Source organism: Pangasianodon hypophthalmus, chromosome 27 (genome assembly GCF_027358585.1).
Source record: "Pangasianodon hypophthalmus isolate fPanHyp1 chromosome 27, fPanHyp1.pri, whole genome shotgun sequence".
Classification (NCBI taxonomy): Eukaryota; Metazoa; Chordata; class Actinopteri; order Siluriformes; family Pangasiidae; genus Pangasianodon; species Pangasianodon hypophthalmus.
Window position 1 is genome coordinate 17,462,865 of NC_069736.1, and position 24,381 is coordinate 17,487,245.

General features: G+C 40.0%; 2 protein-coding genes across 3 annotated transcripts; both read right to left on the reverse strand.

The window, feature by feature from the left end:
• Positions 1–8,521: 8,521 nt before the first annotated feature.
• On the reverse strand, positions 8,522–13,983 carry zgc:153990 (uncharacterized protein LOC768125 homolog). Of its 2 annotated transcripts, XM_053230651.1 has the most exons (5): positions 13,492–13,983; positions 11,886–11,924; positions 11,259–11,443; positions 10,411–10,869; positions 8,522–10,300 (listed from the first exon to the last, which is right to left on the reverse strand). In XM_053230651.1, the coding sequence occupies exons 3-5, from the start codon at positions 11,395–11,397 to the stop codon at positions 9,885–9,887; spliced, it is 1,014 nt and encodes a 337-aa protein (XP_053086626.1). In that variant the 5' UTR covers positions 11,398–11,443; positions 11,886–11,924; positions 13,492–13,983; the 3' UTR covers positions 8,522–9,884. The 2 variants fall into 2 exon arrangements, with proteins under 2 accessions (XP_053086626.1, XP_026777284.3); XM_026921483.3 differs by lacking the exon at positions 11,886–11,924 and having other exon boundaries at positions 13,492–13,978.
• A 1,001-nt stretch (positions 13,984–14,984) lies between these two features.
• On the reverse strand, positions 14,985–24,234 carry capns1a (calpain, small subunit 1 a). The gene is made up of 11 exons (XM_026922453.3): positions 24,112–24,234; positions 21,951–22,020; positions 21,212–21,248; positions 18,646–18,738; positions 18,454–18,511; positions 17,965–18,029; positions 17,714–17,782; positions 17,400–17,478; positions 17,163–17,279; positions 16,333–16,391; positions 14,985–15,396 (listed from the first exon to the last, which is right to left on the reverse strand). The coding sequence occupies exons 2-11, from the start codon at positions 21,995–21,997 to the stop codon at positions 15,370–15,372; spliced, it is 651 nt and encodes a 216-aa protein (XP_026778254.1). The 5' UTR covers positions 21,998–22,020; positions 24,112–24,234; the 3' UTR covers positions 14,985–15,369.
• Between the last annotated feature and the right edge of the window lie 147 nt (positions 24,235–24,381).

Below are 24,381 nucleotides of genomic sequence, written 5' to 3' on the forward strand. Positions count from 1 at the left end.
TCCCCCCTCCCCGCTTTTCTATTCAGCTTGGTTGGGGGATAATGACCCCGGCGCGTGCGGGGCGGATTTGGTTTCCAGAAGCAGTCTGGTGTGTGTGCGTGTGTGTGTGTGTGCACGCGCGCGTGTGTGTGTGTATCGCCACGACGCTTTTGTCAGGCTCCACGCGCACACAGCTGTATGATAAATAGGCGGCGCATGGTCACGTGACGACGTCGTCAGCCATTGTCCCGCGCCACAGCATCTGTGCACGCGCGCTTCTATAACAATAACTGCAACTATTAGCAGGGTTGCCAGATCTTTTTTTTTTTATGTATATATATATATATATATTTATATATATATATATATTCCACCAAACGCAACAAAGAAGTGCAAAAAGCAACTACAAATGTATATCCCTACATCTGTATGTGTATTATACCACATTTATAAGATTAATATAATTATAATATCTAGTTAAACTTGAAGATCTGGTTAAGTTTGTGCCAAATGTATTCTAAAAAAAAAAAACCCTACAAAATACATGATCCTATATAACCTACTAATACACCTGAAATAGATGTCATGAAATTGCAAAAGAAAAATGAGCTGACTATCTAGTAAATGAATCATTTTTAAAAATGGATTTTTATGGTTTTAAGATTTTATCTGGCAACCCTGTATACCCTGACCACATTGTACCACTGTAATGTTTCTGAATGATAACTTTAACTATAACTACAACTATATAACTACAACCATAACTATAACTATAGCTACAACTATAACTATAACTACAACTACAACTATAACTACAACTATAACTATAACAAAGTCAAAGTCAACTTTATTGTCAATTCTGCTATATGTACAGGACACACAGAGGATTGAAATTTCGTTTCCCTCAGACCCATGTACTCATGTACCCATGTAACAATAACTAGAGCTACAACTATAACTACAACCATAACTATAACTATAGCTACAACTATAACCACAAGTACAACTATAACTATAGCTACAACTATAACCACAACTACAACTATAACTATAGCTACAACTATAACCACAACTACAACTATAACTATAGCTACAACTATAAACCTAACTACAACTATAACTAAAGCTACAACTATAACTATAACTATAAACCTAACTACAACTATAACTACAACTAAAGCTACAACTATAACTATAACTATAATTAACAGACCAATAACTGAACCACTTTAATGGGAAGACTTAGCACTACTGTGTATTTATTTGTAGCAAAACAACAACAATAACAACAAAACAACAACAACAATAATTTTACATGATATTTTTAAAGATCCTCCAATGCTTCTCTATATTTCCTCAGGTTCATTATTGAAATTGTATCATTTATATTTGTGACAATGACCTACAGATTGTTCGAACTAAAGCAGGAATTCACGTTAAACTGGATAACTTAATCTCAGAGTACACAAGCGAGTATTAAAACCTTTTAAATGATGGTGAAAATTACATGCTTTTCATTTCAGAGACAGAGAAGTGTGTGTGTGTGTGTGTGTGTGTGTGTGTTCGTGTGTGTGATTATTATTACCCTCATACCCTCTCTGCTGTATTGTTATTTTAATAAGTGACGCGTGCCTCTCAGATCTCTTTCATACTGAATCACAATACATGTCAGATTACACACACACACACACACACACACATGCTCTTACATTTTCTATACAACATTTTAAAATTGTGAATATAGCCCTTAAATTGTGAACAAATCAAGAGAAAAGACAAGAACTCACCAAGACTCAAAGCCTTAAAATTGGAACAAACAAAAAGTTTGCTAAAGCTGGAAACTAATCACACAAGAGCCTTTAAAACAGGAAGTAAATTAAAGAGTTAGTAGTTAAAGAGAGCTCTAAGGACAGGAAGTTAGCCAAAGCACTAAAAAAAAAGATTGCCAAATAACCAGAATCCTATGACTTAAAGTCGTCGTGAAAAAGTCGTGAGTCGATTCTGTATGTTGATGTGTTTTCTTGTGAAACAGGAAGTCAGAGTGACGGTGTGTAGAAACGTTCGACTGATTTAAACATTGTTTAACATTGATGGAAGGAGTCTCCAGTGTCAGATCTTTGGAGCAGTCAGAGGTAAAGCTGTAAGTTTTCCGACATCTTCAGGACAGAGGAGTTTACACTTTATGGTTTCTCTGTAACATGAAAAGCTGTGTTTTTTTTTTTTTGTCTTATTAATTTCAAGTGAGAGAAAAAAGAGGCTGGTGAGGGAACGGCTGTTTGTAGTCGTTTATGTAACTTTAAACGGATAAAAAGTGAAACATGTTGTTCTGTTATAAATAAAAATTGTAATCATTGCCAAATCACTGTGGTATAAAAGGAATAAAACAATTTGGGACATAATAACACACACTCACACACACACACACACACACACACACTCAACTTCAGAAAAGTTACACAAAACCCCACTGTGGTATTTTCCACACGTGTGTTAGTCTTTACTGTGTGATGAAGATGAGAGATGAGTGTGCTGTTTTTGTGTGTTGAAGGATTTTTTGGTGTACTTCCTGAGTCACTGTAGATCAGTGTCTACGGTTTACTCTGTGTGTGTGTGTGTGTGTGTGTGTGTGTGTGTAAAGCAGATGGATAATGACTCTGATTTTTGGCCTGCAGTGGAGGAAGGGGGCCGTCCCTTGGGGGGTGACACAAGCGTGGCAGGAGCATGGGAAAGACAAAACTATACTCCACACACACACACTCACACACACTCACACACACACTCACACACAAACAAACACACACACAGAGACACACACACCCACAGACCCACATGTTCACAGAGGTATGTCTTTAAGTCTTTATATTTCCAACCATGCATGTACAAATAGAAACACACACACACCCACTCGCACACACACATGCATGATCTCTGACAATAGCCTGAGATAGCCATTGTAACACACATTTCTCAGACACCTCTACACATCCTCATATGCATGGATTCTTCACACACACACACACACACACACACACGCGTCATGGCATCTGCTTCCTCCATGCAGATCAGCTCCCTCAGGACATGGATGTGCACACACACTCCATCTGGTTGGCCCAGGGATGTATGCAAGACCAGCTTCCTCAGCACACACATACACAAACACACACACACACACACACACACTAACTCCATAGCATCCCCACACACATTATCATACACAAACCGACACACGTGTTCATCACCACATCCCCAGACAAGACATGACTCTGTGTCTGCCACGGCAACCCAAACTCTACCCACACACACACACACACACACACACACACACACACACACACACACACTCACACACATTCAGATCTGCTCAGAAATAAAAACGTCCCTACAGCAGCCTCATGAGGGGCAACAGGCTCAGCCCTTCACATACACACACACACACAGACACACACACACATACACACACTGCTGCCCTTGAGGGAAATGCTGACCCTCACCTCATAATCAAACCACTTAAGGATGAGGGCAGGGGCCACACCAGACCATGTGCTCAGTCTGTGTGTGTGTGTGTGTGTGTGTAATGAACTTACCACAGCAGCTGCTTAGAGTCCCAGGTGTGTGTGTGTGTGTGTGTGTGTGTATAACAAAGCCACAGGTCAGCACTTCCCCCAGAGAATAAATACAGACATAACAATCCAAAACTACACACGCTTTCTTTACTGTCCATTAAACTAAACCTGCAGCTGAACTTAACACTAAAGACCTTCAAAATATGAAAATAACGGTTTAAACCAAACCACAGTTACGTACAAGAGGACAAAATGGACTCGTTTCCTCTTCCTCCACTGTCCTTTCTTCTCTCTCTGAAATGAAACATTATTTTTGGCTCTCTGTTAAGATTCTTAGCTAGCTCTTACACTCAACATACTGAAGTCAGAAAGTTTAACGTTTAAAAATGAAGTGAGGACAAATCGGACATTTCAAAAAGTCAAACTTCTTCAGTATCCTTCGTCTAAATAAAGCCTTTCATCAAAGAATTCTTGGAAATATTGAAGTATGGAATAAATCCAACATTGCAACCTATTTATTAAATTTATTAAAGAACCACATCTGTTTACAGTTTTCTAACGTAGCATTCTGTAAAACTTGCTGCTGTCTCTGTTTGTCTAAATCCCACTTCCTGACTGCAATCAAGCAATTGAGAGGAAACAAGAAAAGAGGAGAAGAGAAGAGAAGAGAAGAGAAGGGGCCGGCTGAAGGGGCGTGTAGGTGCTGTGCAGGAGATGGGGACCGGGCCCCCGGGCCGATGCTGCACTCCTCCAGAGCGACAGATGTGAGATGAAAGAGTGAACGAGGCGCACGGCGGGGGAGGACAGAGCAGGAGAAAAGACGAGGTCAGGAGGTCAGCGGAGACACACAGCAGAGCGAGTGGTCCAGGGAGGAGAACGATCGATAACACCATCCCTCGCTTTTCTCCTCCTTAATCCTTCGCTCTTTTGTCACTCCGGCAGGTGACAGTTGGCACTGAACAGACGTGGATGTCAAAAACACACACACACACACATACACACACACTCAAACACACACACAAAACTCAACAATGGCTAAATTACACACCCCGCATATCACAAATAATAATCACTTCCTTCTTTTTCTTTCCATTTACATTTACAATAAAGGTGTAAAAATTGTGTTTACTTAAAGCACATTAATGACAAAATCTCATTTCATAAAAATCATAAAATGATTAAATGATCAAAACTAATAGAGAAAAATAGCATCCAGCTTCTTTATTGTAATTTTTAATTGTTTCCCCCAAACAATTAAAAATTACAATAAAGAAACTGGATGCAGATTTTTTTCTAATTATCAGAAATGGATTAAATTTGGTGTCAGGTCACTTTGTGTCACTGTCTACCAGAGTGACGTTTCACACGTTCCACACTTCTTACGTTAATGATTTTGGAATAAAAAAAAAAGAAGAAAAGAATTTGCAAAAAAAAAAAAAAACTGCCTCCTTGAAAAACCTACTGTATATTTAACAACTTATTATAACTGTAGTCTGAATTTTTCTAAGTGAAATAGCAACAATTTTTTAAAATTTTCTTTTAGTTTTCGAGGTTTTTTTTTTTTTATGGGATTTTAGTATATATATGTTTAGTATATATTTTAGTATATATATATACTGTTTTCATTTCTATGCTGTTGGACTTTTTAAAATAGCTGTAAAAAGCAATTTAACACAAATGGGTAATAAGTAATAAGTTAATTTTTCACACAATATGCAAAAGTCTTAAACTAGCCTTAATCTAAAAAAAAAAAAAAGAATAGAATAAAGATATCTTCCAAAATAATGAAATGAAAAATAGTAAAGGCAGTAAACAATTAAAAAAAATCTAAATATTATTATTTGTCTTTGTATGTAAAACTATAAATTCTCTCAGGTTCAAAACAGTGATTTATTACTTAATATGTTACAGGTTTTTTCTTTTTTTTAAACAATGTACTATATTTTTTCTGTAACACTGAATTTTTTTTAAAGTTAAAGTTTGGACATTTTTACTGACACTCATGCAGAAAGAGGAAATAAACGGCATGTAGGATGTAAGGTGTCTAAAATGTTATGTTACTGATTTCTTTATTTCAGCTTATTTTTAGTTCTCATATAAAAGCCATTTCCTTAAATCTGCTTTACTTTTGTTAGTCTTTGGTCCAACAATGTTACTTTCTGCCAAATAAAACATTTAATTTTTAAAAATTCACAAATAGTAACATTTTAATAGTAAAAAAAAAAAAAAGTTAGGAAATAGGGAAAAGTGCAATAATAAATTTTAAAGGAAAATTTCAGCATAAAAATTCTAACATAAGCACAAGCTGTAAAAGTGTAGTATTTGTAATAAACATCAGATATGAGGTTTATGACGTTAAATTTATAGATGACTTTTCCAAAATCTGAGGATAAATGACAGAAAGCAATTCGAGCAGCTGAAGATGAATGTAATCCAGCACACGTGTGTAACGATGTTCCGTGTTTAAAGCGTCTCAGTGTAAACAGAGAATCCAGTTTAATGTGTTTTTATCAGCACTGAATGTTTCTGAGAGCAGAATGAACCTGAGCTCCTTCAAGCAGCTGCTTTGTTCATGTTTAATAGATATTAATGACCTCCAGTGGAACACAGCTGAGTTATGACAGCAGTGTGTGTGTGTGTGTGTGTGTGTGTGTGTGTGTGTGTGTGAGATAAATGGTGGATGGATCACAGACACGCAGACAGAGACACAATACAGGAGCTGCACACTGGAGACCTCGAATGAGACGACAGAATGAGCAGCTGCTGTAACGCACACACACACACACACACACACACACAAAACTACACGGCCACAGACACACACATGTTCGCACACACACAAAATACATACATACACACATACATACACACAACTACACAGCCACAGACACACACATACACACATACACGCACACACACACATACATACAAACACACATACATACACACAACGCCACAGACACACACATGTTCGCACACACACACACATACATGTATGCACATCCACACACATACACACATACATACACAGCCACAGACACACATTCTCACACGCACACACACACACACATACGTACAAACACACATACATACACACAACTACACAGCCACACACACACGTTCTCACACACACACACACATACATAAACACACATACATACACACAACGCCACAGACACACACATGTTCGCACACACACACACACACACACATACATGTATGCACATCCACACACATACACACATACATACACAGCCACAGACACACACATTCTCACACACACACACACGCACACACACATACATACATACATACAAACACACATACATACACACAACTACACATCCACAGACACACACCAATATTACCTTAGTGGGGCTGCTCCATTCATCTCATTATGTTTTTGACCTCAGTCTGCCTGCCACCACATGCTCTGTCTCACGCACACACACACACACACACACACACACACACACCAGCAGCTGTGTACGCACAATGAGAGACTGAACACTGCATTCAGACACAGGGATGTGGGAAGATGTTTTGCACTGGGGTGCTGGTGTATCTGTGGCCTGCGCTATGACGTATGACAGTCAAAGCACTTTTCTTTTAACACAGATTGTGCGATTAGAATAACACACACCACGGCACGGCTGAATTCCCGAATCAGAAGCTGTTACTATGAATGTTTACAACTATCCCATAAATCACAGGTTTATATTCATGAGCTCACTCTAATACGTTAGCGTTTCTATAGTAACGGCACATTCACGTTCACAGACAGCGTAACAAGCAGAACGCGAAATAAAAACCCTGTGCTTCAGACACGCCCACTTGTTCAGCCACACCACTGAAAGCTCAGCCATGTTTCCTGAACAGATCACACAAACACTGTCATTATTGAGTTTCCATTATTGTAGGGGACACGGAGTTTTAGTGGTTCGCATGTTTGCCTCGCACCTCCGGGGTCGGGGGATCGAATCCTGCCTCAGCCCTGTGTGTGTGGAGGTCACATGTTCTCCCATGCTTCAGGGGTTTCCTCCGGGTACTCCGGTTTCCTCCCCACTCCAAAAACATGAGACGTAGGCTGATTGGCTCTTTCCAATTGTCTGTAGTGAATGGGTGTGCAAGTGTGTGTGTGTGTGTGTGTGTGTGTGATTGTGCTCAGTGATGGGTTGGCACCATGCCCAGGGTGTCCCCTGCCTTGTGCCCCGAGTCCCCTGGGAGAGACTCCAGGCTCCCCGTGACCCTGTGTAGGAAAAGTGGTACTGAAAATGGATGGATGGATGGATGGATGTTGTTGGATGTGTGAGTCAAATGAAAACTGGAACATAAGGCACATATTCAGGTAATGCTTACACCATATTGTATAATATCGAAATTGAATTTTGTGTATCGTTACACCCCTACTAGCTAACTCTACATGCCTTGTAATATGTGATTCTATCCAATTTTACTTTCACATATTTTTTATTTCATTTGATTTTTACATTATATTTTGTGGCGTGAACTAATTTTGTGTTTTATTGATTAAAAAACAATGATTGGTGCTGACCTGAAACAATTGGATCATGTTTATTTTCCCTACAGAAACACGTCTGGTGTGTGTGTGTGTGTGTGTGTGGGTGTGTGTGTGTGTGTGTTCACTGGTGCTCTTCAGCACTCTACGGCCCTCTGGTGGATGCTGGCGTTTCCTCGCACTGTCCAACTGTTACTATAGAAACGATAACCTATAAGAACAGGTGCATTAATATAAACCTGGGATTTGCAGCTGCATTACTGTCAGAGCTGCTGTTCTAGAAAACTAATCCACACCTTCTGACCAATCAGAATCCAGAATTCAACAGCACTGTGGTGTAAAATATAAACTGTCAGTCAAGCACTTAGCTAACGATGCCCGAGAGCGCCATTTTGTGTGCTGCTCCTGATCAATCCAGAATGTTCCGTGTTATACGAAAGTCATTAAAAACGTTAAAACCTTTTCCCAAAAGAGCAGCAGAGACTTTATTCCACTTCCCTTAGACAAATTTACATGATGTATGGCATCCAGTAGAATAATACCGTTTCTGTTCTGTTTTTTTGACAGAAGAACCTCAAACCTCTTAAACACCTTTTCATTGGAGGCAATTTTTTACAGTAAAAAAAAAAAGATGAAAAATAAACAACAACAACAACAACAAAATTCCCAGAATATAATCGTGTCTTCACTGTTACAGACAGGAGCCAAAAAATCAGTTTTATGATCATAGCTGGAAAATGAACACACAATATTGGCATCGTGGACATTTCAGAATGTCCTCGGTCTTTTCCTCGCTCCGTTTGGGACAAGGCCGCCATCGTAAGCAGCTCACAAAGTCGGCAGGCAGGACGAGGGCCTGAAACCAAGCCTATAATCCCGTTCGCCAGGCGAGAGTTACAAAACAAAGTATAAAAACATGGCAGCTCAGACTGAGGAATCATGATTTAGCAGTGAAAATATCGTAAACTAATGATGTGAGAATGCAACAATTTTAATCTGTTTTTCTTGAAAAATGCGCGACAGAAACGACATTTATTGTTATCATCACGCAATCACAACGGATTCTAAGCCCCGCCCATCACTGCTTAGCAACCATAGCTATCATCTGTTACCTCAGTCGAGCTTTCAGCACTTTAAAAGGCATATTTTGAATAGGAGTGACAGCAGAAAAGTGACACCTGATGTCCAGGTATGTCTTTTTTTTTTTTTAAACCCATATTCACAGACAAAAAAAAAAAAGAAAACAAGCGTTTAAAAAAAAAAACAAATAAAATCCATAACAGCACTCCCGCTACGAACGATTATAACACTGTCACACACAAAACTCGACTCGTGAAAGTCTTAGGCAACAGCGTGTGGAATATTTTCACCGGAATCAGTGACGTAAAATCGCAGCTTTAGAGTCGTATACGTTAATAAGTGATGTTTGAGTAGTTTCTGTATCTCTAAAAATCTCAGCTCGTTGTTGAACATAGAGACAGCGGCGTTTCTTCCCTGTTAGGTCCATGCTGATAATCGTGAAATTTAACACACATTGTCAACATTATCACCATGACCGCTGCCGTGTGTTCAGAAGGAGGCTGCCTAATTAGCGTTTGTGCTCCTGAGGAAAAAATCGTTCAGAAGGACACTGCATTTTGTTTTGTTTTTTTAAAGGCAATCCTATAATTCTGCTCAACAGACAAGAGTAACACATAAGACTGACCAGAGTTTCCTCCTGGATTTATAATATAGTGATAAACAGTTAGTGTGATCTGCACGAGCACAGTCCTGATGCTGTTGGAAAGTTTTTGGCAGTGACACTGTTCAAACTTCCTTGCCGTCTAAATGAGCGGCGGTTTGCCGTTGACCCTCTCGTGCAGGAGCGTCAGCGCCCCGGAGGCAAACTCTCTCAGCACCTGCACCGTCTCCCTCTGCAGCCGCAGCGACTCGCGCGCAAACTCCTGCTGCGTCTCCGCCAGCTGCTGCACCGACTCGGCCAGGAGCTCGAGCGAGCGCGACACCGTGCCCAGCAACGCATTCGTCACATGCTGCTCCTGCACGCTCAGGCTAGCGCTTTGTGCTAACTGCTCACGTGCGCTCTCTGACTCCGCCCCCACCTGAGTGTGACTGGCGGAGGAGGAGGAGACGTGCGCGACGTTGCTGAGATTTCCGTCGTCCTCCGTGTACGAGTTATTCATAGACGAGGGGAACATTTCGGGGTGATCGTCATCCGAGTCCATCCCGCGAGAGTCTGCGTCTGGAAGCGCAAAACGTCACGATTTGTGTGTTTCACGTATTTTTTACGTAGAATGATTACATACCCAACAAATGAGTAAAAGTAGCAAAACTGAGAGAGTCGCTTCTTACCTGTGGTAGTCGAGGGGTCGAATTTCATCTCGAATCCCCCCACGGCAGCTCCTGCAGGAGGCGGTGGCATCGGCCTCGTCTCGATTCCTGATCTGGGAGAATCCTGAACCGATCCCGGCCCCATGAAGGCGACGTCATCGTCCTCGTCTGCTACGGCGGCGTCCTGATCCTCGCTCCTGCTGCGTCCCCGTGACGAGCGCGTCGCCTCCCACGGCTTCTTGTCCAGCTCCAGAATGGAGCCCACGATGTTTTCGGTCTGCGTGAGATCTGATGAGTGGGGCAGAGCCGCGCCCGAGTGCAGCGCCGCGATTTTCCGCTTGGTGTCGCATTTGAGGTCGGACCACTTCTTAATGACCTCACCGACTTCGCGGTCGCACTCGCCGATCTCGTTAATGCGCTGCGTGATCTCCGTCCACTTCCTCCTCTTCACATCACTGGGAATGCCTGAATTGAACTTACCTGAACACACACACACACACACACACACACACACACACTAGGCTAAAAACTTCTCATCCTGGGCTACTGACTTGTCCACTCCTGCTAGAATATTTTCTTGATATGAGTTCTTTTTTCACATTTTTTTATTTAATTTTTTATTCCTCCATTTCTGAACAGAAATACGGGATTGCTTTCTCCCTCACAGTGATGAACAGAAATAAAGTATTACTGTATAATTACATTTATGGCTCAGAAAGTCTATAATCTTCATTTATATGGGAGCTTAATAACTCATATTTACATATTCAGTATTTTATTATAATACGTTTGACTCGACAGGTTGCAGGTTTTGTGACGTCGGTGTACATCATCATCATCATCATCATCATCACGGCAGTGAGACTCACCCACGACGATGTGGCGGTTTTTGCGCACTTCATCCAGCAGGATGTGCACTTCGCTGAAGGTGAAGTTGGCTTTGCGCTTCTTGTAGCGCACCGCGCCGTCCTGGCCGGGGTGGAGCGAAGACGACGCCGATGTCGACATCCTGATCTCGCTTCTGAGTCACGCTCGCCTCCTCCTCCTTAGCTTCCTGTGCGGATGTGAACCACGAATCAATACATTTCTCAGAGTGCTTTGTTAATAATACATCCTCATAATGCAATATCGATAACGATATTATCAGGATATTACACTGAAACTTGCTGAGTCATACTCTAAACCCGGATGTCAGTGCAATTAAGTTTTTTAGGTTATAACTGTGTTGTTAATGCGTTCGTACCAAAATGATGTGTGTGATTAGATTTTCTGATGTTACAGACAATAAAAAAATGAACATATTGCACTGGCAAACAGTCATTTGTTTCTTATTTTGTCTCAGATGTAGTAACTCAGTGGTTGTCATTCTGTAAGCTGAATGATGCTTAATCAAAGCCCTTAACGATCAGCTGCTCAGATCTCTGCTTTGGGTGGGTTTATTAGTCTCAAATTGCTTTAGACAATGAATGGAGGTAAACATACAATGAGAATTTTACCTTAAAATACAATGCTAAAGTTTGCATCCCTCACAGTTTCTGGGTGAAAAGAGAAAAATGTACAATTGATATAGAAGATAAATATCACTACTGAGATCCAAAAGCTATGACACAGACATGAAAGAGGGTGGAGGCAGTTTTAAAGGTAAAGGTTGGACATACAAGTTACTCAAGAATATTGACACTGAGAAATGGAGATGGAAACTTTTCATCCAAAATCAAATTTCATCCATTTTTTCCCCACACTTAATGTCCTAACTGCAATTTGTGCTGTTTGTGATAATGAAGAAATGTCAAAAAAATATGTTGTAAATCAGCAATTCTCAAAATGGGAGCCATGATTAAATCACAAAAACCCATTACCTAGGGTTAATATATTTATTATTAAGCTGTTATCCTGGTCACTCGAATGTAATGGGTTGAATCCAAAGCTCAACTAAAAGAAAACAACACAAAGTCACCTGTAAATATCTCATCTGTCCAATCTGTCAGTGGAAAGCTCAGGAATAAATAGCTCTAGATCTCTAATATGTACACAAAATATTGTTGCGCACACATAAATAACGTGCATAATATCTGAATAGATGGATTTTGTTAATAATGTAGGGAATTTATTTTACAGTTAAAGGGGCACCTGGCTGCAGAGCTTTTGAGAACTGCTGTAAATGACAGAACTGTAAAGCTTTATTGGGGAAGCGGTGGTGATCAGAAGGTCAGGGAGTAAAAGCCCCCGTGCTCTGACCCTGACCTCTGACCCCAAGCTCTGCCCCCAACTTCCTAACAACCTGGGAAATGCCAAGAAAAGTTTTCTTTCACATCCTAAAGGTGTATAAACTTTTGCACCTTCCTGCAAACTTCAGTCAAACTTGTGTTAAATTGTGATTTATTAACATTATTACATGTTTATTACATTAGTGTGTGTACTTAGAAGGTTTAAAATATGTGTGATTTACAGATCCACACATACACTGAATGATGTGAATCTGGTTAATGTTACTGTGAGTGACGTGTAATTAACGCGACGGACCTATCAGGAGGAGGCGAGAAGCTGGACAAAAATAACTTGGTTTTTGTATTTAAAAAAAAAATCAAGCAGGACTTTGATTCCTGACTTTATTAAGACTTGCTGACATACACAGAGAAATGTTTTCATATATCTGACATGGTTTAGTGTTTAATATTCATTTCGGGGGCAGCGCGCGCGACCAGTAACTATGGAAACAAAGCGCCGTCTTCAATCCGGAAGTAATTTTTTTTCTTTTTCAATAACGAAAGTGAGGCTGCAGCGCCATCATGCTTAGCTAGCCAAATAAAATAATCCAGCTAGCTAGATAGACACGCTCATTAAAAACATTTCTAGCCTAATAATCACCCCGTATAGGAATTCTTATTGCTCGTGTACACGTTCCGGGTGTAATAGGAATGAGACGCTGAATGCTGGTGTAAATATTCAGGTCAGCTGCGGTTGAATTTTAACAATAGCTAGCTACTGAGCAGCTACACGGAACCCGGTGCTGTTTATTCACTTCATTCCCCCCGGACACGACACTTCAGTGCGAGTTCGCCAAACTCTTTCTCACACAAAATCACGAGGTGCAAAGATTACCTCCAAAATACCGGATTTCACAGCGAGTGTTTCCGCGTTTGCGTCCAGAAACGCTGAAAGTTCGTACGGGAGCAGAAGCAGCAGCAGCAGCAGCGCCGCGCAAACTCAGTCTCCTCCTCCTCCTCCTCCCGGCTGCAGTTCCTCACATCGGCCACAACGGGCGAGCAGTGGCGCTGCTGAGCACCTAACCTCACACTGCCAGCCCTGCTGTAGCTACAGCTCCAAGAGCTCAGGAAGAAAAGATCTTCATCTTCATCATCATCATCATCATCATTATTCCACTCACTCACTGCATTTGTGATTTTATCAGTCTGTTTTTATGTCAGACTTGAACATATCTCCATAAATACACTCCTAATGCATTACTTGATGGTTTCTTCTTTCAAAATTAGTCCACTATCCTAAAGGAATAAACATTAGGGATGTGTTTAAAAAAAAAAAAAAAAAAAAAACACCATCACCAGTGAAACGACCGAAATAAAATACCTAAGATACCTAAGATTATCATTTCTTATTCTCATCATGTCATATGTATGAGCATAGACAAATGTAATGTTTCTTCACAATATTATATCTATCTATCTATCTATCTATACATACATACATACATATATATATATATATATATATATATATATATATATATATATATATATATATATATATAGATATAGCGTTAAAATGAGATGCATTTCCAGGTGAAACAGGAAACTCAGCCGTGATATAATCGACTGAATTGTGAAATCCAACGCAATGTGATGAAGAATATTCTCTCCTCACTCTCCCACGCATGTCATTTTATTTTTACGGAAATTTCAATTACGAAAAAAAAAAACATGAATGAAAGAAACGAGTCTTTTTATGTAGCTGATACTGATGGTGATTCGTGCGCTATATATGAACAGGGAAATAAACGAACAAGGTATAAAAATTTTTAAAAAGTCAGGTTTAGATTGTGTTTTGTGAGGTCACAATGAAACTCACTGAGGGGGCGTGGCTTATTTGTGAGGGGCATGGCTTATTGGATTGACTAGCTGTCAAAACATCATTGTGCTCATGTTTTAAACACCAGTTAGTGAAAGAACAGAACAGTTTCGGATTCGGCCATTTTATTGGAATAAATTAAATCAGAAAGCTGAAGAAATTTCGTAAACCTGAGATTTTTTTCTGTGAGGTTGTTCCGAAAAGCGTTAACACTTCATTTTTATGTTTTCGTTTTTCCCCCCTCCCTCATATTAGTCGGTTTTTGCTTTATTTTCCAGGACGCAGTGTTCAGCGCAAGGAAGATATGAAATGCTGACTTGTGATCAGCTAGCTAGTTTCTCGCAGTAAGTACAGACGTTATCATCAGTCTGTATCAGACTGTATCTGTATCTGTTATCAGACTCTTTATTCATCACCGAGGGGGCGTGGCATCAGGAGAGGAAATCCGCAGTTGTTCGTCTTTAAAAAAAAAAAAAAAAAAAAAAAAAAACTGCAAACATTACAAACTCTTTATTTACTTATATATACTTTATTTCCTATAAAATTTAAGTGTGCATGTTTAACTTTCCATCAGTACAGCGGCGCCCCCTTTTGGCCTCATGCGCTAACGTCACCTGCAGATTTTATTCATGCTGTACAGATTAATAAACCACACTGTTGGGCAATAATCATGTTAAAAACTCTATTAAGCTTATTTCTTCATATAAATGACTCTAGCTAACAAAAGGCATCAGTAACGCATGATCAGATAAAAAAAAACAAACAAACAAACAAACAAAAACAAAAGGAGCTTCAGAGCCGCATCGGGTTGTGTTTAAATTTGCTTTGGCTAGCGTTGTAGTGCTCAGTGTGAATATAGCGCCTCGAGTTAGTGGTCCAGGCACGGCGAGTTGCTCAGGAGTACATGGTCAGCTGCAGCCACTGTGGAGGAACAGAACGAATACGTTACTCAGTACGAATCACTCTCCTTCTCCAGCATCAGTTCATATCAGAATCAGTATCGATTGAGTATCAGTATCAGTCCATTCCTAGCCATGTCATGTGGTGAAGTGGTAACATGAAGCTAGCAAAACAAACTATAAAACATTCAAACCATAAACTAATCAATAACAGTTAAGCATTACAAGGTAACTGTTGTCGATATTCAGTCATGGAAGACGCTTATGTGGACCTTACAAGGAAGGAATTATGTAGCTTAAAAAAATTCTAGTTCTAGTAAAAAATGTAAAAAAATTTTGTTGAATTTTTTCCCCCCTTGCTTTAAAGTGATATTCTGGTTAAAAAATAAAATAAATCCACGTACGCAGTGTCCCATATACACAAACTGTCGCTGACCAAACAAAAAGCACGCCATGCTTGACGTTTAGTTTTGCGCTGAAGCTACGAGTAGCTAACAAGTTGCAGATACTGAACAACAATTTCAGTTTAATTTACGACCCTGAAACTCGTAAACCTACTCGTCGCTGTCTGACGAGTCCTTGTAGCTCCAGACATCATGGCTATGTGATGAGAAAACTGCGTACGTTTCATTTCTGGCTGTAACGTTTCTTTAACAGCTTTGTTGCGAGACTGGATTCTGACTCGCACCTACGGCACCTGGATACCAGCGCGCGTCTGCTGAAATGTAAATGAACGAATATAAATTTAAAATGTAAATGTGCTCGTGCAAACTGGAACCGTCTCCGGAAGTGAGGCGAGTCAGGTCAACGTGACAGCCCTTATTCAGTGCGCAAGTGAGCAGGAACACTGTGCACTATTTTTTTTTTTGCACTTTTTTTTGTTTTCCTTCTATTTTTGTCAGATTTCATCCGAATAAACAATAACGAAATTCTTAATAAAATTCGGGAACGTTCTTACCTCTTTGACGTTCACTTTAATGGTGCCGTTGTTGTCTTTGTCCAGCGTCTTAAAAGCACCTGTTACAACGAAGATACACAAATGTAATCATTACACATTACACACACACACACACACAATAATTCAACCCCATGTTCACATTAACATGTGGAAAGTTTGCGAAGTTCCCCCAGGTTTCTCGTGTGCTGATACACTCCACCTGTTTGAGGTTTGGGTACATGGCTGCTGTAGAATTTGTACACGTCACCATTTACATTTGGTTTTAAGTGCATTTGAATATTTTAGCTACCTAGCTACACAACGAAGCTTGCTAGCTTTCTGCGTGAGAAACAATGCAGGTCTGAGAGGTTTAGAAGCGCTAAGCATTTGGATGTTACTTCACTGCTACTTTGTTTTTCAGCAGCCATCTTTAATAAGAGGTGGAGAGTGAACGAGTAGCGCACTTTTAATTCCCTAGTAATGGACTCGTAAAAATACGAAGTGTGGATCAGTGGACACTTTCTGACTCAACGTAGCAGAAGGGGCGGAGCCACCAGCAGTGTCTGCTTTCTGAATTTTTCTGAATTTCCGAAGACCAGTAGCTGATTTAAGACGTCTGATTGCTACTTGTTAAACTTTAAACCATTTTTCCCCCATCACTGACACTGATTTTCATTTATCCAGTTCACTTTACTGCCATTTTTAAATGCACTTAAACCTGCATTTTAAAATCTGTTCAGATTTTTTAGGGTTTTGTAACTCCTTATTAAGCGTAGATCGTTTGTAGGAATCCGAACACGTCCACACATCACCCTGATCCTCTTTATTAGCTGCAGTGAGAACACACTCACGGCACATGGCGTCCAGACGGACCAGGCAGCCGATGTAGTTATCGAAGTCCATGTTGCCTTTCTCATCGCTGTACCTGCGGATGATCAGCTGGAAGAGCTGGTCGTTCAGGGGGAAGCCTGCACACACACACACACACACACACACACACACACACACACACGCGCACGTCATGATGCTTTCAGAAAATTCTCAACAGGATCTATATACATGAAGTGGTCATGTGACTGGAGCTTCACCTGCAGCTTTGAATGCGTTGGGCAGCTCATCTGCTCCGATCATGCCGGACCGATCGGCATCAAACTGCTTATAGATGCCCTAGAGAGAAAAACACACAACACACACACACACACACACACACAGCTTATTTACTACAATCCCATCACACACTTGTCAAAAATCACAAATAAATAGCACATCCTGTATATATACATATACATATACATATATACTAACACACTCGTACGTATGAACGTCTCTGTCTCACACACACACTACATAAACGTGTGTGTGTGTGTGTCTCTCATACACATGTTTATGTAGTGAAACCTACCTGCCACTTCTTGATGTTGTTCCAGAGGTATTTGAACTCTTCGAACCCCAGTTTGCCCGTGCTGTCGCTCTGCATGACATCATTAAGGCCCAATACACAGCAATGAGGGTAAGAGTAATAATCACACACCAACAAGGGCAACAATCACACAACCGTAAGAATTACAATTCTAGCTGTCTGGTGCTAATACACAGTAATCGAGTGTGGAGAAGGTGTGTGTGTGTGCGTGTGTGTTGACTAGAGAAGGATACGTCCATGACAGCCACCATACTCCTGCAGGACTCGATAGAGAAGCCGTCTGTCTTCAGGTCACCATCTATACAGAGACACAGAGCACACATCAGCTTTTATAAATCACACGTGTGCACGTGCAAACACACACACACGTTATTTATTCTCTAATACTACCTTTCTGGTTTTTTTCCTCATTAAAGGTAATATTATATTAATACAATCATACAGCTGTATATATTTTCTGCAAAGATGTTTAAAATTGATGAAGCACTATCAGTAATACAAACATATAAATTAATATTTAAGGTTTGAATATCAGTCCCTTCCTCACAGGTCACATGACCCAGCTGCAGACTGTCTCACTGATGCTGGAGCTCATCCAGGCGATACGTGAGAGACTTCACAAGCCAATAGGAGCTCAAACGTTGCATTTAAAAAAAATTAAATATCATGAAAACATCATAAACCAGGATGAAATGTAAAACTTTAATAAGTTTATTACTAACGTTTACAGACGATTTTGTTGAGGATGTTCATCAGCTCATTGGGGCTCACCTCCATGTCCTGTAACCGCAACACACACACACATTCAGCTTCTGCTCTGCTGAGATTGCTTATGGATGTGTGTGTGTGTGTGTGTGTGTGTGTGTGTGTGGTGTGAGAGAGAGAGTGAGAGAGAGAGAGAGTGAGAGACTCACGTCGCCGGCGAGTTGCTGGAACACTTTACGGAACTGTCGCTCCTCATCATTCTCGTTAGACTGGACGTATGCCAACGGTCTGCGAGGAGGAGGCTACACACACACACACACACACACATACACACTCAGTCAACATAAAATAAACATGCAACACGCTTTACACCACAGGTCTGATAGTGTTGATTCAGTTCCTTTAACAGCAGATCTGACACTAGTGCAAGTTAATATTCACGCATTCATTCGAATACATTATGGTTTCTATAGCAACAACCTGTTGATATGGTGGATGTTGATGCTAACATGTGGAGACGTTTATGTAACATTTATGGAAGGAGTCTCCAGCGTCAGTGTTTCGTAAGAGATGTATATGTAACTATGTTTTCTAATATCTTCAGGACAGAGGGGTTTATGCTTCATTGAGAGAGAGAAAAAAAAAGAAAGGCTGGTGAGGGAAGGACTCTTTATAGCTGCTATAATGTAAATGAGAACAGGAACTAACTTGTGGAATGTTCAAACAACATTAAATGTAACTATAAATGGATAAAAAGTATGATTTGTCATTCTTTAATAGATACACAGTTGTAATTGTTGGTGAATTGCTGTGGTGTAAGAGCAATAAAACACTGTGGGATGTGCTTTTGTAAAGCGGTCAGCTTTGGGGTGAGAATAAATCGATTATTATTTAACAGCAGTGACACGGAGTGTGTTATAACTGAACTGATTGTTTGGCTCATGGCTGGTATCACTGCTCTGCTCTGCTCTGAAGCCCTGGATAAGGCGAGTTAGTTTCAGGTGAAACCGAGTCGAGCTTTTCCTGCACACGCCTGCATGAGGAAACGCATCCTGGAACGGAATTCCTCATGACTTATCCGCTTCAAAATGTGCATTCAGCAGGACGACGTCCTGGCGGTTGCGTTTCTGTTGTAAAATCCAGTTCAGCAACAGAACAACAACCTCAGAACAACACAAAGGGCGTGGACTGAATTACAGCTGCGCATGCTGAAAAACCGGCTGCACTGGATAACGCCAGAGGAACGAAAGGAAGAATCCACTCCTCACACCCTGCAGGTATCATTAAACGACTTCTGTCTGAGTGACTAGACTCGAAAAACCAAACGCTCACCAGTCCCACATTTTTACAATCAAGTATACCAGTTCACAGAAAAACTATTCTCATCAGGAGTAAAGAACTGTTCATGAAAACATTTTAAAAAGCAAGCGTTCAAAAAAATGTTCTTCTTAGGAACAGAATATCTCTCAGAACATATCTGCGTCTGCGCTTTGTATGAGCAACTGTGTCTGGTTTTGTGCTGAGAGTACAAAGAGATCAAACGTTACACCACTTTGGCACTACAGTGTCTCTTTTCTTCATCCCTCGCATCATCCCTCTCTAAACAGAGCGATGCGGCGGCGCTTTAGTGCTTTAGTCTGTCCGGCTCTCTCACCTCCTCAGCTGTACACTCAGCTTCCAAATCTTCAGCCTGCATGCTAATATCGCCATCAACACCAACGTGCTCGTCGTTTCGCAGATCGCTAACTAGCCGAGCCGTGACTCGCCCGCACTGCATTCTGGGATGCTAAGTCTAGCGTTCGCACCGACGTTCTCCACTCCTTCTACACCAGATTTCTCATTAATATGAAATTAATTTGAGGTTGTTTTTAGTTTTTTAAGGAGCTAACAGTGAAACTTGGCTGTTATCGGTTTACGTTTTTAAATTGCTGAATTATTTTCTTTTATTCAACTGCAGTTGTGACTGCGTCAGCAACGTCAGCAACGTTCTCGGAGGAAAAACAAAAATGCAACACCACCCAGTAAATTAGCGGCAGAATTGCTAAACACATGACAATGGAGACATACTTAATGTGTTTCAGGGAGGAGGCTTCCTTTAACGTAACACACACCTACACATGTAAAACTGAAGGGCAGGTTCCCTTCGCAACATTGTGTGTGTGTGTGTGTGTGTGTGTGTGTGTGTAATAAACCTGTTAGACAACTAGTCATCCACAGTATCGCTCCTGTACTCATAGTATGTACCTCTGATGCCGACCAGCGAAGCTCCAAACAAACAGTGTCAGGTTACTGAGTTTAAACTAAAGCTGACCGCATGCTCATGTTTACTTTTTACACACACCCTTCTTTTACTGCTACAAATTCCACAGCAATAAAATAAATCATTTATGAATTCTTCCAAAAAAAAAATTCTTCTCACCGCCCATTTTCACTTTAAGCAGCTATTTGGTTGGTTGAAGAGCACGCTAGTCATTAAAACCTACGAGATTCGCGTACCTGCGTACAGTTACAGAAATATTTACTTAAAATCAAGGTTTCATCTACCACTCAGCAAATTACAGACTCAAATAAACACCCATCAGCCATGGATGTAAAATAGATACGTATTAGCTAGCTAGCATCCTCAAAGCTATGCTAATAATGTTAAAATGATTTTAATGTAGTTCCAATAATTAAAACATATTCCAGATAATCAGTGGGACATTTAAACAGGTAAAAGGTTGTAATATTTGATCTGCAATGAGGTAATGTCATGAGGAATTAAGTGTCACTCACAGGGTCAGAGGGCACGAACTGGCCTGGATCGATGTTGCTATGGAAACAGAAAACAGCGGCGTCAGCATTAAACAGTGCTTTCACATGAACGTGGAATGAACGAGTTGTGCTTGACGGTGTACCTTCACTGTTCAGAAGGCTAACACCGTCAACGCTGTTGCTAGGCAACTGAGAAGCACGGACACTGAGTACATGTTAGCAAATAACTGAGGCTAGGAATAGTTTTAGCTAGCACATAACACATATTAAGTCGTTTAAACAGACAATGGAAAGACACAGTGATGGAGGAAAGGAAACAGAAACATCAGGAACGTCAACATTTACCTCAGATGTGCTGAAAAAATGACGAATAAAACACTCCATGTGGCTACAATCACACTGATCACTTACAATCACATTTAGCATCGACTGCGTAAGCAACAGTTTCAGACTGCGTTGATTTCTACTTGATTCTACAACAGATTTCGCTAATGATGCTACGTATACACAGCTTTCGTATGAGAGTTAAAGTTAATTTAAAGGCAGAGATAATCTAGAAGAGTAAATAAGTGTGTGACTGAACACACAGCATTGAAATAACTCTCTAAACTGATATTTATTTATTCATACCAAGCATTCCCAGGGTGTGTAAACTAATGCACAAGGCTCCACACATCAAATTTGGGTTTAGGTCAAAAATGTGGTTGTACAGCATGTTTGAAACACACACACACACACAGACAGACACACACACACACACCTGACCACATCGATGAGTCCGCCAATCAGCTTCTTAGCCAGAAACATCTTCAGCGTCGAGTCACTTCAGTCTGGTGAAGAAAAGTTGTTAAAAAACAACAACAACAAACAACATCAACAACAACCCTTCAACACAGTCAATCATTTATTATTATCCTTGCGTAGTTTATGTAGTTTGTGGTTATTACTACAGACATGGAAAATATTTGCTTCTGATTGGCCACCTGATAGGGCGTAACAACACTGAGGCGTAACCGTGACGACGTGCAGAAATAACGGAGTACCTTCGTCCTGTATTTTCTAGTTTTCCATCGCAGTTAAACAAATCACTTATATACACACAGTACTGTGCAAAAGTCTTAGGCAAATGTAAAGAAATGCTGTAGAGTAAAGATGCCTTCAGAAATAATGAAATTAAATGTTTCTACATTAAAAAAATCCTATAAAGAGCAGTAAACAGTAATCAATGAAACAAAGTCAATATTTAATGTGACGATCCTTCACTTTAAATAAAATAAAGCAGTATCTGAGGTGCAGTGTGTGCAGTTTTATAAGGAAATGAGCTGGAAGTGTTACTGAGCATCTTGCAGAAACAGCCACAGTTCTTCTGGAGACTTTGACTGTCGACTCGCTTCTTATTTCTGCAGCGAAACCCAGCAGCCTTCATTATGTTTTTATCTGAAAAGTGTCTCTTATGGAATCTGCTGCTTTCTTTACTGACATACAAACATTTTTCTGTAACGTTTCATTGTGTGCTGGAAAACTAATGTTTGGAATCTAAAATATTTTTTGTACTGAATCAATAATGTAGAAGTCAGAAAATAAACATCTATAACAAAGTTTGTACTAACAATAAAAAGGGTGCCAAGACTTTTGCACGGTACTGTGCACATGTACATATATATATATATATATATATATATATATATATATATATATATATATATATATATATATATGTGTGTGTGTGTGTAGTACTGAGTCCTTCTGGATAAGTTTTTACTTGTTAACTTGGTAGTTCTGCTCTGTAACAATAGCAGCAGTGCAGAATTAAAAACCCTTATTTCTTTTATTTCTTCTTATGTGGATGGTGTTTAATGAAACTCTCTTCCACTCAGATTCATTACATTTTTCAGGGCACAGGAATACATTCAGAGAGAAAGTTATTTATAAATAAATAAATACAGAGTAATAAAATTGTTAAATCATGAGAGGAACTCCCTATAAGCCAGTTTGTGGTTAATGCCTCATTTGATCCACTACACTTAACATGAATCATCAGGGTTTTTTGAAACACAACCCTCAAGGGATGAGCCTTTATAAAGAAGCGGCCGAATTCCAAACGGACACATAGTGGACTAAGTAGGGTGCAGAACGCTATTACGTCACATCCTCTGTAGTGCGCTGCGTATAGGGGGCAGTGAGTCATTTGGAACACGGCCCGGCTAATCCGGCCAGCCAACTCTGTTGACTCTGAGGACACACCTAACAACAACGTTTCCACTCCCCTCAGAGACAACAATAACCTTGTTGTGCTAACTTTATTCTCATCCAAAACTATAATAATCATCTTTTTTTCCCCCTAAAGTTGTTGTTTTGACATTTTTATTAACAATAACAGGTAAAATCTTAGCTAATAGCTAGCAAGTCAGCTAATGTTATCCATCCTTTCCGGTTCAAAGTACAATCTTTCAATTCTTGACAACTAGCTTGACTATCGCTTTATATACATATAATATATAAGTGTAATAAAAGCTTATAATCAGCATTCATAACATCAATTTGTCTCTGAATTCTACATTTTTCCTACACTAATATTAGGTGGTTATTTAGTATACACCCCAATCGTTTTCGACAAACCCCGCCTACTGCGCTAAGATTGGCTAGAAGTTGACACTCACGCGAAAGGAATGCCTAATTAGCCAATCCGACAGCGCATCAACCAGGATTCTAGCCAATCCCAACGCAGGAGGCGGGACTAGTCAAAATACGGGCTCGGCCAAACAACGCAGAAAATATGCAAAACCTTAAAGCAGTGCTCTCTTTAAAGCTCTTTGTGATAACTTCATTAACAACAACCAAAATCAAGACTATAAACATATCAGCAATGCATTATGACACGTAGCTTCTGTATAGTTTTAAAATAAACCATAAAAACTTACCAAAGTACGACAACTGCTCGCGCCTCTGAATGCGACAATCACACTGCGGGTTAGTTATAGTAGAAGCAGGAAGGGGCGTGGTTACGTCATTACGTAAAGCCAAAGGGGGCGTGGTCATAATTTAGTAGTCTCCGAATACAGGACATTATACAACATGACAAAAATGAGATAAATAAATATAAATATAAATATCTAAAGTAATTCTATATATAAAATTCATTTTAAGGATTAACATTTTAAATGGACACGTTTTATGAATGCAATTAAAAT